Source organism: Heterodontus francisci, chromosome 16 (genome assembly GCF_036365525.1).
Source record: "Heterodontus francisci isolate sHetFra1 chromosome 16, sHetFra1.hap1, whole genome shotgun sequence".
NCBI lineage: Eukaryota > Metazoa > Chordata > Chondrichthyes > Heterodontiformes > Heterodontidae > Heterodontus > Heterodontus francisci.
In genome coordinates, this window is record NC_090386.1 from 30965591 (window position 1) to 30981149 (window position 15559).

A 15559-nucleotide genomic window follows, 5' to 3' on the forward strand; every position below is an offset into this window, starting at 1 on the left:
AAAATCTGATACTAAATAAGGTCTTTAAAAAGGTCATTTGAATCCCTGCCAACTTAATTTGGTTACGTTGTGGATACACCGCAAAACAAAATCACCATAGCAACAAGAACTGAGTCCGGGTCGGCTGGAGATCATTTTGAACACCTGCACATGCTAGGTTGTGATCATAGTAAACTACAGTGGATGGTATTTGTAGGAATTTATTGCTGACAAGTCACCGTCTCGGAGGTGTAGTTCTAGATTAAAAACCTAGACTTTTCTCAGCGAAATGAAACAGTTCCTGCTTCACTCTCACCTTGATTCTCTGGCAGCACCTCACCTGGTATCTTCTTGACTACTTGCTACCAATCTTCCCGACAAGCTTAAGCCAACCGTGAGTATATGATTTTCATTCTGGGGTTGGTCTCAGATAGGCATTTGATTTCTAAAGGTTATACTTGTTGAGGCAATTCTAATTTGTGCATAAACCCAAGATATTGTTTAGATTCTAATGAAAATTTTCTAATGTGTTAATAATAAACAACTTTTCTCTTTACAAAGCCCATGATTTGTGCCTGAAGTTTCTTTAGGAAAAAAGAGCCCATTAGGTTAAATAAAATTAAAACATGTGGACATAAAAAGGCATGGATTTGTAAAAGGCAGATTATGCTTGACTAATTTAATAGAATATTTTGACAAAGTAATAGAGAAGGTTGATGAAGGGAATATGGAGTATGTTATTTATATGGATTTTAAGAAAGCGTTTGATAAAGTACCACATAAAAATCTGGTTAACAAAATTGAGGCTCATGGAATCGGAGGGTCAGTGTCCAATTGGATAAAAAAATTGGCTTAAAAACAGAAGTCTGCGAGTTGTAGTAAATGGTAGTTTTTCAGACTGGAGGATGATAGAAAGTGGTGTTCCCTAACAGTTAGTGCTGGGACCACTGCTTTCTTTTTGCTATATAGAAATGATTTGAATCTTAGAATACAGTGTAGAATCACAAAATTTGCCGATGACACCAAACATGGAGGTGTGGTAAACAGTGAGGATGATATGAACCACCTGCAACTGGGTATAGGCTAGCAGAATGGGCAGACAGGTGGCAGATGGAATTTAATACTGACAAGGTGATGCATTTTGGCAGAAGGAATAGGGAGAGGAAAAAAAACTTAATGGCACACTTAGTGTGCAGCAACAGAGGGACCTGGGGGTGCATGCACATCGATCTTTGAAGATGGCAGGACATATTGAGAGAATGGTTAGCAAAGCATATGGGATCTTGGGCTTCATAAACAAGAGGCATTGAGTAAAAAAGCAGGGAAGTTGTGCTGAACCTTTATAAAGCTCTGGCTGGGTCCCAACTGGAGTATTGCACCCAGTTCTGGTCACCACACTTTAGGAAGGATGTGAGGGTCCTTGAGAGGGTGCAGAGGAGATTTACCAGAATGGTTCCAGGGATGGGGGACTTTTGTTACAAAGTTAGGTTGGAAAAGCTGAATTTGTTCTCCTTAGAGCAAAGGAGATTTAGGGGAAATGTAATATAAGTGTACAAGATTATGACAGGCTTAAATAAGTTAGATATGGAAAAACTGTTCCCATTAACTAGGGGACAGAGATTGAAGGTTTTAGGTAAGAGATGCAGGGGAAATGTGAGGAAGAACATTTTATATGCAGCGTGCAGTAATGACCTGGAACTCGCTGCCCACAAGGGTGTTGGAAGCAGAGACAATCAATGACTTCAAAAGGAAATTGGATGGCCACTTGAAGGAAATGAACCTACGGGACTATGAGGATCTAGCAGGGGAGTGGGAATGACTGGATAGCTCTTTGGAGAGCTGGCATGGACATGATGGGCTGAATGGCCTCCTTCTATGCTGTAAATGACTCTATGACTCCCCAAAGTAAAGTGTAAAACCACGTTGTGCTCCTAAATATTCCATTAGTTTTAAATTATTTTTATACCTGTCCACTAGTTTTTAGTGATTTCTGTACATGGACCACTATTTCTTTAGTTCCTCTACAGTTCCTAGCTTCTTACTATTTTGAATATACTTTGAGCTAGCTCCCTTAGGTCCCAAGTAGATGACCTTGCACTTACCACATTGAACTCCATATGCCAATTTTGACCAGTCCCTTAAACCATCAATGTCTTAATGTGACTTTCTGCTCTCATCTACACCACTAATTTTTGCACTAGATCTTCATTCTCCCTGGTCTCTATTTTGCACTGTAGGCTGCTAAGGTTGGCTAATGTTTCTGTGTGCAAGTGAACTGTTCATTGTGGTCAAGAGCAGGAAGGACTCAGCTTCAAGCCTCTGTCTGTGCTCAGTTCATTGATCTCTACCAAGCTAACAGCAAGTGTAAGAGGACAGGAAAAAAAACTTAGCAATGTTCCTGTTGCTGACCGTTATCCAGTGATCCCTGGATCATGTTCCTGTATGAAAAGGATCAGCTTCGAATCTGAACCCTCCGGTCCTCCATCATGTCTAGGTTTTTACCTGAAGAATGGCCACTTGGGCAGGTTACTGAAGGATTCCTAGTCCTTGTGAAAATATCCCCCAGCAAAAGTTAGGGTCATGGAGAGATACAGCACCGAAACAGGCCCTTCAGCCCACCGAGTCCGTGCCGACCATCAACCACCCATTTATACTAATCCTATATTAATCCCATTTTCCCTCACACATCCCCACCTTCCCTCAATTCTCCTACCACCTACCTACACTGGGGGCAATTTTTTTACAATGGCCAATTTACCTATCAACCCGCAAGTCTTTGGCATGTGGGTGGAAACCGGAGCACCCAGAGGAAACCCACGTGGTCACAGGGAGAACTTATTTTTTAATTAGTTTTAGATATGGAAAGGGAAGAAAGGAAAAATGGGGGTAAAATTTAGTCTGTGGGACATCACAGCTTCTGTGTCCCACTGAGCTCCCGAGACCTGAACATTCAGATGCTCTCAATTATATGTTGGAAACAACTGACCTCTTTCTTTCTTTTCTTTCGTACTTTGTCTATCTTTTCATCCAGGGTTGTTGGTGCTTTCTGGAATTAAGCAGAAAAATGAAGTTAACGTTATTTCAAGAACACAAGCTATAAATCCCCTGAGGAGCAACAAACAGATAAGTCTAGGTTTCTGATCACAAATTGCCAAGTTTAGGTGCCCAGGCAACACCTGGTCATCCTGAACCACTTTGTGACCCGGCACTCAACAAAAGTCAGAGAGTAAAGCACCCACTCAGTCAAACAGTCAGCAAGTGCACTGACAGGGGCATAATAAATTGATGGGTCTTGCCTACAACCTCAAAAAGCATGCGTAATGGGGCATATATGCACACTCATCAACACACGTACTTCAGATACCCACTTTTAATCCCAAATTACCCTTAACTTAGCAGAGAAGCAAACAGAAAGCAAGCTTTCAAGTCCGTCTATTTACTACAATTGCGGTAACTTTTTGAACGCCAATGCTCAGAGAGCATTTCTGGACTAGAGCATCATAGCACGACAGCAGGAACAGCGAATGCTGCAAGACTAAGAACAGTCTGGTGTTTATTCAAGAATGTTAGGGCAACTGCAGCCTGCAGTCAGACAGGGTCAGAGATCCTCACATTCTTTTTCAGTTGGCTAAGGACATCTGCCATCATCCAGCTGTCGTCACATTCTCCATCCTTCTCGGTGAACAGAAAGTCTTCACTGAAGTCCATACACTGCTTCCTCAACTTCTTTCTCTTCAGTAGAGTGACAGGCGGGTCCTAAACAAACAAATAGAAAAGTCTTAAAGTCAAAAGAAATGAGATGTGCAACACCAGTCCTTCCATGGCTTATTCAGACAACATAAAACAGCAGATCACTCAGCATAACTCCATTCGTCTGCTCAGATCAGTAATCCAACTGGGATAGATGGTTTGAAGAGGACACTTACCATTGGCGCAATCTTTCTGTAGCCTGAGTAGTTATTTTGCATTATGTAAAAATTAATAGCTATACGTTGCTTTGGAACTTAGAATTTGGCATCAGTCCACAGGCCAGGCCTAGCATATTTAACGATAGAAAACTATTACTGGGATTATGATTGTTCCAATGATTGATAGGGCACTGCAAAATGTCTCCCAAGTTTAACTATCATATACTTTAAATAAGCAGCAAGAGCCAGGACTGAAGTTGGGAGGGAGAGTTGCAATTAAAATATTGCAGTGCTGTAAGTGCAGGTCATTCCTATCAGCTCCATTTCTCTAATATTGTGATCTGTAAGTGGCTATTCTCCCTCCCGATTCCAATCCCTGTTGCTGATTTCTAGCTTAAATTGTGTTATAAATCCCCCTCCCAGCTTCATTTTCTGCTCTCAATGTTACTCTTAAGCTGTGATGGTGAATTTAAATGACAATTCTCCCACCTGACTTAAAACCTCAGGTTTATTTACACCCATTAGTATCCTGTACATCAAATTCTGAGTAATGAATCGCTAGCCAAAGTTAATCAGTATTCCGACTGTGTACTGTCCCAACTAGTCTGTATTAGTTGCAAAGATAACTCAACAGAAGGTTTGGTACCTGTTATCTATTTAAAAGAAAATAAATGTTTTAAAGGCTTTTCAAATTTCATTGGTATTGTTCTACACAATAATGATACTTGAATAATTTTGCTGCTGAAGAGTCAGAAAGGCCGAGTCCAGTGCAGTGGCAATTGCTTCCCTCAAGTAAGTAGACTATACAGACTAGATTGACATTGAGGGAGTGCTATGCTGTTAAGGTACAGTCTTTCAAATGAGACAATAAACAGAGATTCTGTCATGGCATTCAGGTGGATGCAAAACATCCTATGGCACCATTCAAAGAAGAGTGGGTAGTTCTCCCTTGTGTCTTAGTCAACACTTCTCCCTCTACACTACTAATAAACAGATAAGCTCATTCATTTCATTTATTGGTTCAATCTTGCTCTGTACAAATTACCCAGCATGTCTGTCTATGCCACAGTAATTAAATTTTTAAAGCCATTAATTGTCTGTGAAGCACTTTGGATCTTGACAATATAAAAAGTATGAAAGGCAAGCTCTTTCTTTCTAATTGTTGCTCAATAACCTGACTTCAGGGACTACAGGTTCTGATGAATATCTTTTTCCATTACATTCTTTAGACTCTTTGTGTGTTGAAAGCCAGGCCCACCGCATTCACTTTTATTCAAATCACCACCTCATCAAACATTCCAAACAGAATCAATTTTTTCACAACTTTCACTTTTCTCTCCCAGTTAATTTAGTCATTCATTAAACTCAAGCAAAACCCACTGCAGACATTATATGCGATGTGTATCACATTATATATGCTGGTAGGTGTTGTCGACAGTGCTATCAAGCGGCACTTGCTTAGCAATAACCTGCTCAGTTTGGGTTCAGTCAAGGCCACTCAGCCCTGATTATAGCCTTGGTTCAAACATGGACAAAAGAGCTGAACTCAAGAGGTGAGGTGAGAGTGACAGCCCTTGACATCAAGGCAGCATTGACCGAGTATGGCATCAAGGAGCCCGAGTAAAACTGGAATAAATTGGAATCATGAGGAAAACTCTCTGCTGGTTGGAGTCGTACAGAGCACAAAGGAAGATGGTTGTGGTTGTTGGAGGTCAATCATCTGAGCTCAAGGACTTCACTGCAGGAGTTCCTCAGGGCAGTGCCCAGGGCCCAACCATCTTCAGCTGCTTCATCAATGACCTTCCTTCAATCATAGGATCAGAAGTGGGGATGTTCGCTGCTGATTACACAATGTTCAGCATCATTTGCAACTCCTCAGATACTGAAGCAGTACGTATAGAAATGCAGGAAGACCTGGACAATATCCAGGTTTGGGCTGATAAGTGACAAGTAACATTCATACCATACCAGTGCCTGGCAATGACCATCTCCTATGACAGAATCTAACCATCTCCCCTTGATATTCAATGGCACTACAATCTCTGAATCCCCCACTATCAACATCCTGGGGGCTACCATTGACCAGAAACTGAACTGGAGTAGCCATATAAATACCATGGCTACAAGAGCAGGTCAGAGGCTAGGAATCCTGTGGCGAGTAACTCACCTCCTGACTCCCCAAAGCCTGTCCACCATCTACAAGGCACAAGTCAGGAGTGTGATGGAATACTTTCCACTTGCCTGGATGGGTGCAGCTCCAACACTCATAGGAACAGGAGTAGGCCATTCAGCCCCTCGGACCTGTCCCGCCATTCATGGAGATCATGGCTGATCCGCGGCCTAACTCCATATACCTGCCTTTGGCCCATATCCCTTAATATCTTTGCTTAACAAAAATCTATCTATCTCAGATTTAAAATTAACAACTGTTCTAGCGTCAACTGCTGTTTGTGGGAGAGAGTTCCAAACCTCTACCACCCTTTGCGTGAAGAAGTGCTTCCTAACATCTCTCCTGAACGGTCTGGTCCTAATTTCTAGACTATGCCCCCTAATTTTAGAATCTCTAACTGGTGGAAATAGTTTATCTTTATCTGGCCTGTCTTTTCCTGTCAATAACTTAAAGACTTCAATCAGATCACCCCTTAACCTTCTAAATTCTAGCGAAAACAGGCCTAATTTGTGTAATCCCTCTTCGTAACTTAACCCCTGTAGTCCAGGTATCATTCTTGTAAACCTATGTTGCACTCCCTCCAAGGTCAATATATCCTTCCTAAGATGTGGTGCCCAGAACTGCTCACAGTCCTCCAAGTGGGGTCTAACCAGGGTTTTGTACAGCTGCAGCATAACCTCTGTCTTTATAGTCCAATCCTCTAGATATAAAGGCTAGCAATCCATTAGCCTTTTTGATTATTTTCTGCACTTGCTTGTGGCATTTTGAAGATCTATGCACCTGAACCCCCAAGTCTCTTTGGACATCCACTGTACTTAATCTCTTCCCATTTAGAAAGTACCCTGCTCTATCCTTTTTTTGGTCCAAAATGGATAACCTCACACTTTCCTCCATTGAAATCCATCTGCCACAGTTTTGCCCACTCACCTCGTCTGTCAATATCTCTTTGCAATTTTATGCTATCATCTAGACTGTCTACAATGCCGCCTAACTTTGTATCATCAGCAAATGTGGATATATGACTTACTATGCCATCATCCAAGTTGTTAATGAATAATTGAGGGCCCAACACAGATCCCTGCGGGACACCACTCGTTACATCCTGCCAATCGGAGTACTTACCCATTATCCCCACTCTCTGTGGCCTACCACTCAACCAATTTTCTAACCATGTCAATAATTTGCCCTCAACTCCATGGGCTTCTACCTTAGTTAACAGTCTCTTATGTGGGACATTGTCAAATACCTTCTGGAAGTCCATATAAATAACATCCATAGACACTCCCCTGTCCACTACCTTAGTCACCTCTTCAAAAGGCTCAATGAGATTTGTCAGGCATGACCTTCCCGTCATGAATTCATGCTGGTTGTCCCTGATTAACTGGAATTTTTCTAGGTGTTCAGTCACCCTATCCTTGATTATAGACTCCAGCAACTTGCCCACCACAGATGTCAGGCTAACTGGTCTGTAATTTCCTTGGTTCCCCCTTTCACCCTTCTTAAAAACTGGAGTGACATGTGCAACTTTCCAATCCAAAGGGACCACTCCTGAATCTAGGGAACTCTGAAAGACTATAGTTAGGGCATCTACAATGTGCTCCCCTACTTCCTTTAGCACCCTCAGATGGAAACCGTCAGGTCCTGGGGATTTCTCACTCTTTAGTTCCATTAATTTCCTTGTTACTGATGATTTACTTACGTTAATTGTATTAAGTCCATGTCCCTTATCGCTATTAATTTTTTTGGGACTTCCGGCAAGTTAAGAAGCTAAACACCATCCAGGACAAAGCAGCCCACTTGATTGGCACCCCGTCCACAAACATTCACTCCCACCACCACCGACACACAGCGGCAGCAGTGTTTACCATCTAAAAGATGCACTGCAGCAACGCACCAAGACTCCTTAGACAGCACCTTCCAAACCCGCAACCTCTACCACCTAGAAGGAAAAGGGCAGCAGATTCGTGGGAACACCACTAAGTGCAAGTTCCCCTCCAAGCCACACACCATCCTGACTTGGAACTATAATCACCATTCCTGTGGGTTTCCCTACCCCACACGGACTGCAGCAGTTCAAGAAGGCCACCACCACCTTCTCAAGGGCTATTAGGGATGGGCAATAAATGCTGTCCTAGCCAGCGACGCCCACATCCCATGAACAAATGTAAAAAAACATATACCTTCATAATCAGCAAATAATATAAGAACCTACATTACAAATATCTAGAGCGTTGCGTATAAGTTTCTTGTGTCTCTTGCTTATATGTAAAGTCAGGAATTACTCTGCTGGACTGAAGACAGGTGAACATTGTACTAATATTCAAAAAGGGCAACTAGTCCAAAATGGGAAATTATAGCTGAACATAGGTTGTAAGCAAGTTGCCAGAAGGAATTATGAGATATTCTGTATTGACACCGCAACAGAGAAGGGATTCTGAAGATACTCTTAATATGGCTTCTGCAAAAGGTCAGCCTCCAGAGTTTCTACAGTCTAACGCCAATGGCAGGCCACTGCACAAGCTTAGACTCAATGTTGCTATGAAACTCGAATCCTAAACAAGGACTTAGTCATGGAACAATATTGGTAGCTTGGAAGCTGTTTCTTCAATGATAGATGCTGAAATTATAACAGGCAGGTTTCAAGGAAATACAGTGTTTATTCTTTGAATAATATTGAGCCTATCTGATGTAAACCTACCTTTTCAACTCAGGAGACACAAGGCCAGACTTTTGACAAAATTTGTATTTATATTCCTAGGCCTGTTTTTACACATGGAAAGCTTTATGTAGCCTTTTCCAGTGAGAAGTTTAGATTCTGTTAAAGTCTTTGGTTTAAAAATAACTAGAAATCTTGTATTTAAAGAAGTACTATTGCAATAAAGATATGCATGTGACCACGTTTTCTAACAAGCTGTCATTTTTTTGTTGGGATCTTGCTGTGTTCCACATGACTATCACAATAGTGGCTGTATTTGGAAGTAATTGGCTGTATATGAATGGTAGCAGGGCCCCACTTTAAACGTGCGGGACCAAGCGATCTCCAGGGCCGCCGAGGCCCAGGAACCGGAGGCCCCAAACTTACACGGCCACGTCGCCCTCACCTCTCCCTCGGACCCCGTTTCCTCCTCCTCCTCCGGAACCTCATCCTCATCGCCGATTGTCCCGATAAAATCCAAAGCAGCCATCAAACGCGACAAACCGATTAGAGTCGGAACCAGCACATGTGCAAATCTCCAGCGTACAGGAAGTGTCCGTCGCTAGTACCTGACCGCAGCTACAACGCTAGAACAAACAGTCCGGAGAACAATCGTTCCGGGTGCGAGGCAGCTTCAGAGTGAAGACATACGGGGCAAGAAGCTGTTGGAAGCAGCTTAGCCAGGCTTTCAGTTAATAACCTCAATATAATTCTGCAAACCGTAATGTCAAAATCAATAAAAGGCATTAATTACTCGCTATCTTGGGATTGGATAACTCCAGTATATAACACTAACTGATATTTATCATGATCATGTTATGCTCTGATTATGATGTTGCATCATGCACTGTTTCTGGAATTAATAAATCCAGAGTGCTGCCTTCCTTATAAAGGAAAGCCACCCACAAGGTTACTTATAGGGCTGGAAGCTGAAAAACTTTTCCTTCAGCTGAAATAGAAACAGAAAATGCTGAAAATACTCAGCAGGTCTGGCAGCATCAGTGGAGGGAAAAACAGAATTAACGTTTCAGGTTTTTAACCATAATCAGAACACAGACCTGAAAATGTTATGTTTCTCTCTCCACAGATGCTGCCAGTCTTGCTGAGTATTTCCAACATTTTCTGTTTCGATTTCAGATTTCCAGCATCTACAGTATTTTGTTTTCCTTCAGCTGAGAGGAGACCGAGTACTGCGAAATCTTAATATGTAGTAATTAATTCGTTGGAATAGTTTTACTACCAATCTGGCATTTTAAGTAATACATGTAGCAGATTTCAGTGGACACAAGACTAAATCAATTGGATTGGTGTTTCTTTGCAGATGTTGAATAAGGACAGAATCGGGCTCAGCTCTGATGTCTCCTCTCTGGTTAAATAACCTGAAAATACTCAATTTGGGTTCTCATGTGAGGAATGATTGCTTGGTGAAAGTATCAGGGGTTCCCTGAGCTTAACAGGAACCAACACCTCCATGAACAGAATGAAAAAAAATTAGAGGAACTTTTTTTTTTATAATTAGATTAGCAAATGCTAGGTATAATTCATAAAAATATTAAACACGTCAATGAAGCAGAGGCTATGAAGACCTCAAGAAATTAACAGTTATGCTTCTAATCATTTGTAAACAATAGGTGAAAAATCTAGCCAAAAATATTTGCAGGCCCAGGGACCAAACAGAACACATCTTAAGGAAAAGAGAAAGGAAACACGCAGTACTCTGGTTAATATTTACAATACTCCAGTTTACGGTTACAAGAGTTCCATCAGCATATGGGTAGTGTCTGAGGAATGGAGAGCAAATAACATGATAAACAGAGAATTGTAAACCAGTTGGTCCAATGCCTAGTGGAGAAAATGCTCATACGTTTTACTCATTGTTCACTAAGAATGGAGGCCACTTACATGCTGTGTCATAAATCACATCTGTTCAAATTCTTTAGCAGAATACCTAAATTGGTTTTAACTCAATTAGATATTCATAAATTAATAAGGTTCAACCTAACAACACTTTTCACAAAGTACCGAATTAGTGAGACAATAGGTAGCTGATTTAAGTTGGTTTGGCTATTCCAGTACAGCTACAACACGAGCATCCCGATAATATGGAAAATTGTCCAGATATACCCTGTCCAAAAAAGGTCAAATTCAAACAAGCCAATTACCACCCTAACAGCCTATTCCCAATCATCAGCAAATTAAAGGATGTGCTATCAAGCGACACTTACTCAGCAGCAAATTGCTCACTGATGCTCAGTTTAGGTTCTTTTTTATATTCTTTCATGGGATGTGGGTGTCGCTGGCAAGGCTAGCATTTGTTGCCCTTATTAAGTGGCAAATAACATTCACACTACACAAGTGCCAGGCAATGGATATCTCCAACATGAGACAATCTAACCATCTCCCCTTGATGTTCAATGGCATTACCATTGCCAAATCTCCCATCATCAATATCCTAGGGGTTACCATGGGCCAGCCATTAAAATACTGTGGGGAGATGATTAGATTGTCTCTTGTTGGGGATGGTCATGACCTGGCACTTGTGTGGTGCGAATGTTACTTGTCACTTATCAGCCCAAGCCTGAACGTTATCCAGGTCTTGCTGCACGCAGGCACGGACTGCTTCATTAGCTGAGAAGTCTTGAGTGGAACTGAACATTGCACAATCATCAGCGAACATTCCCACTTCTGACCTTATGATGGAGGAAAGGTCATTGATGAAGCAGACAAGGATAGTTGGGCCTAGGACACTACCCAGAAGAACTCCTGTGGTGATGTCTTGGTACTGAGATGATTGACCTCCAACAACCACAACCATCTTCCTTGTGTGAGCTATGCCTCTAGCCAGTGGAGAGCTTACCCCGATTCCGATTGACTTCAATTTTACTAGGGCTCCTTGTTGTCAAGTGCAACCATTTCACCTCATATCTGGAATTTAGCTCTATGGTCTATGCTTGGACCAAAGCTGGTCCTTGGAAACTGTAATGAGGCTTGCAGCTAGGTTGTTCTGTTGGAATCCAAACTGACCATTGGTGAACAGGTTATTGGTGAATAAATGCTGCTTGACAGCACTGTCAGCAACACCTTCAATCACTTTGCTGACTATTGAGAGTAGACTGATGTAATTGGCCAGATAGGATTTGTCCTGCTTTTTGTGGATAACATAACTGGCCAATTTTCCACATTGTCGGGTAGACACCAGTGTTGGAGCTGTACTGAAACAGCTCGGCTAGGGGCACAGGCAGTTCTGGTGCACACATCTTCAACACGACAGCTAGGATGTTGTCTGGGCCCATAGCTTTTGTTGTATCCAGTATGTCCATTTCTTGATATCATGTGGTGTGAATCAAATTGTCTGAAGACTGGAATTTATGAATGATGGGGACATCTGAGAAGGCCGAGATGGATCATTCACTCGAAACTTCTGATTTAAGAAGGTTGCAAATGCTTTAGCCTTGTCTTGTGCACTGACCTGCTGGGCTCCCCCATCACTGAGGGTGAGGATATTTGTGGATCCTCCGCCTCCCATTAGTTGTTTAATTGTCCACCATCATTCTTGACTGGGTGTGGCAGGACTGCAGAGTTTTGATCTGATCAGTTGGTTGAGTCTATCTTGTTTACTAATCAGTTTTCTATTTTAGATACTGGTGAGGGCGATGGTTCCTCAGGGGAGTGCAGCCAAAGCAACGTCCGTGGCACTATGGGTGCCTCAACTGCACAGGAGGGGAGGAAGAAGAGTGGAAGAGCAATAGTGATAGGGAATTCGATAGTTAGGAGATCAGATAGGCGTTTCTGCAGCAGGGCAGCACAGTGGTTAGCACCGCAGCCTCACAGCTCCAGGGACCCGGGTTCGATTCCGGGTACTGCCCGTGTGGAGTTTGCAAGTTCTCCGTGTCTGCGTGGGTTTTCTCCGGGTGCTCCGGTTTCCTCCCACAAGCCAAAAGACTTGCAGGTTGATAGGTAAATTGGCCATTATAAATTGTCACTAGTATAGGCAGGTGGTAGGGAAATATAGGGACAGGTGGGGATGTTTGGTAGGAATATGGGATTAGTGTAGGATTGGTATAAATGGGTGGTTGATGTTCGGCACAGACTCGGTGGGCCGAAGGGCCTGTTTCAGTGCTGTATCTCTAATCTAAACATGACTCCAGGATGGTGTTCGCCTCCCTGGTGCCAGGGTCAAGGATATCACGGAGCGACTGCAGGACATCCTATTGGGGGAGGGTGAACAGCCAGAGGTCGTGGTCCACATTGGTACCAATGACATAGGTAGGAAGAGGAATGAGTCCTGAAAGCAGATTTTAGGGAGTTAGGAAGGAAATTAAAAAGCAGGACCTCAAGGGCAGTAATCTCAGGATTACTCCCAGTGCCATGTGCTAGTGAGCATAGGAATTGGTGGATTGATCGATTGAACACATGGCTGGAGAATTGGTGTAGAAGGGAAGGCATCAGATTTCTGAGGCATTGGGACCGGTTCTGGCGCAGGTGGGACCTGTACAAGATGGATGGGCTACACCTTAACAGGACTGGAGCCAATATCCTCACAGGGAGATATGCTGTACTGTTGGCAAGGGTTTAAACTAACTTGTCAGGGGGATGGGAACCTGAGGGGTAGCTCAAATTGGAAGGAAGTAAAGCTGGTAACAGGAGGTAGAAAAGTAGCAAGTGACATTAGAAGGCAGGCAAAATAAAGGCGAGCAGCAACTAGGCTTAGAATGCAGAATAATGTCAAGAAGACAAGGTTGAGGGGACTCTACCTGAATGCATGCAGCATTTGCATAAAGGTAGATGATTTAAAGGCACAAATAGAGGTAAATGGGTATGATCTAATTGCCATTATGGAAACGTGACTACAGGGTGACCAGGACTGGGAACTGAATACTGAAGGATACTCGACATTTAGGAAGGACAAGCATAAAGGAAAAGGAGGTGGTGTTGTGTTGATAATAAGGATGGGATCAGTACCATTAGTAAGGGAGGATCTCAGATCGGAAGAACAAAATGTGGAATCTGTTTGGGTGGAGCTAAGAAACAGCAAGGGGCAGCAAACATTGATAGGAGTTGTTTATAGGCCTTCAAACAGTAATGGTAGTGTGGGGCATGGTCTTCATCAGGAGATTAGAGAAGCATGTAGCATGGATCATATAGTAATCATGGGTGAGTTTAATCTGCATATAGACTGGGTAAACCTAATGAGCAGTATGTTGAGGAACTGCCTAGAAAACAGGCTATTTTAGATCTAGTATTATGCAATGAGAAAGGGTTAATGAATAATCTTGTTGTAAAAGAATCCTTAGGGATGAGTGACCATAATATACTAGAAATTTACATTATGTTTGAAAGTGAGGTAGTTCAATCTGAAGCCAGGGTGTTAAATTTGAACAAAGGAAATTATGAAGGTATGAGGGGCAAATTGGCTGAGGCAGATTGGGAAAATATATTAAAAGGTATGACAGTACATAGGCAATGGATAGTCTTTCAAGAATTATTACATAGTTTACAGCAACTATACATTCCTTCAAGGTTCAAAAACACCAAAAGTAAAGGCAGTCAACCGTGGCTAACAAAAAAAGTTAAGGATTGTATAAGATTAAAAGAAAAGGCCTATAAAGTTGCCAGAAATAACAGTAAACCTGAGGATTGGGAGGATTTTAGAATACAGCAAAGGAGGACCAAGAAATTGATAATAAGAGAGAGAATAGAATATGAATGCAAATTAGCAAAAGCATAAAAATGGACGGTAAAGTTTCTATAGGTACATAAAAAGGTAACATTTGGCTAAGACAAATGTGGGTCCATTACAGGCAGAGTCAGGAGAATATATAATGGGGAAGAGAAATGGCAAAGAAGCTAAATGATTACTTTGTTTCTGTCTTCACTGAGGAAAATGCAAGAAATCTCCCAGAATTAGAGATCCAAGGAACTAGGGAGAATGAGGATTTGAAGGAAATTAGTATTAGTAAGAAGGTTGCTTTGGAGAATGTAATGAGGCTGAAGGTTGATAAGTCCCTGGGACCTGATCTTCTACATCCCAGAATGTTGAAAGAGGTAACTATGGAGATAGTGGATGAATTGGTGATCACCTTCCAAAATTATATAGATTCTGGAACAGTTCCAGCAGACCAGAAGGTAGCAAATTTTACACCACTATTTAAGAGGGAGAAAGAAAACAGGGAACTACAGACCGGTTAGCCTTACATCAGTAGTAGGGACAATGCTAGAATCTATTCTAAAGGATGTGACAAATGGACACTTAATGATCTGATTGGCATAGTCAACATGGATTTATGAATGGGAAATCATGTTTGACAAACGTGTTGGAGTTTTTTTGAGGATGTTACGAACAGAATTGATAAAGGGGAAATCGGTGGATGTAGTATACTTGGATTTTCAGAAGGTTTTTAGTTTAGTGATACAGCACTGAAACAGGCCCTTCGGCCCACCAAGTCTGTGCCGACCATCAACCACCCATTTTATACTAATCCTACACTAATTCCACATTCCTACTTGTCCCTATATTTCCCTACCACCTACCTATACTAGGGGCAATTTATAAAGGCCAATTAACCCATCAACCAGAAAGTCTTTGGCATGTGGGAGGAAACCGAAGCACCCGGAGGAAACCCATGCAGACACAGGAAGAACTTGCAAACTCCACACAGGCCGTACCCAGAATTGAACCTGGGTCACTAGAGCTGTGAGGCTACGGTGCTAACCACTGCGCCACTTTGATAAAGTCCCCCACAGGAGGTTGGTTAGCAAGATTAAAGCACATGGTGTAAGATATAAGATAGGGATGTTTTATGCCCC

General features: G+C 42.2%; 1 protein-coding gene across 2 annotated transcripts in view; it reads right to left on the reverse strand.

Moving 5' to 3' along the window:
* Positions 1-9318, reverse strand: part of ddx27 (DEAD (Asp-Glu-Ala-Asp) box polypeptide 27) — a 33812-nt gene extending 24494 nt beyond the window's left edge. The window contains exons 1-3 of one of the 2 annotated variants that reach the window (XM_068048084.1): positions 9159-9318; positions 3592-3735; positions 2966-3025 (exon numbers count right to left, since the gene is read on the reverse strand). In XM_068048084.1, coding sequence (XP_067904185.1) covers positions 2966-3025; positions 3592-3735; positions 9159-9242 — 288 coding nt within the window. In that variant the 5' untranslated portion in view covers positions 9243-9318. Of the gene's footprint in view, positions 1-2965; positions 3026-3591; positions 3736-9139 lie in introns of both variants that reach the window. The other variant, XM_068048085.1, reaches the window with a different exon arrangement.
* Positions 9319-15559: the final 6241 nt, after the last annotated feature.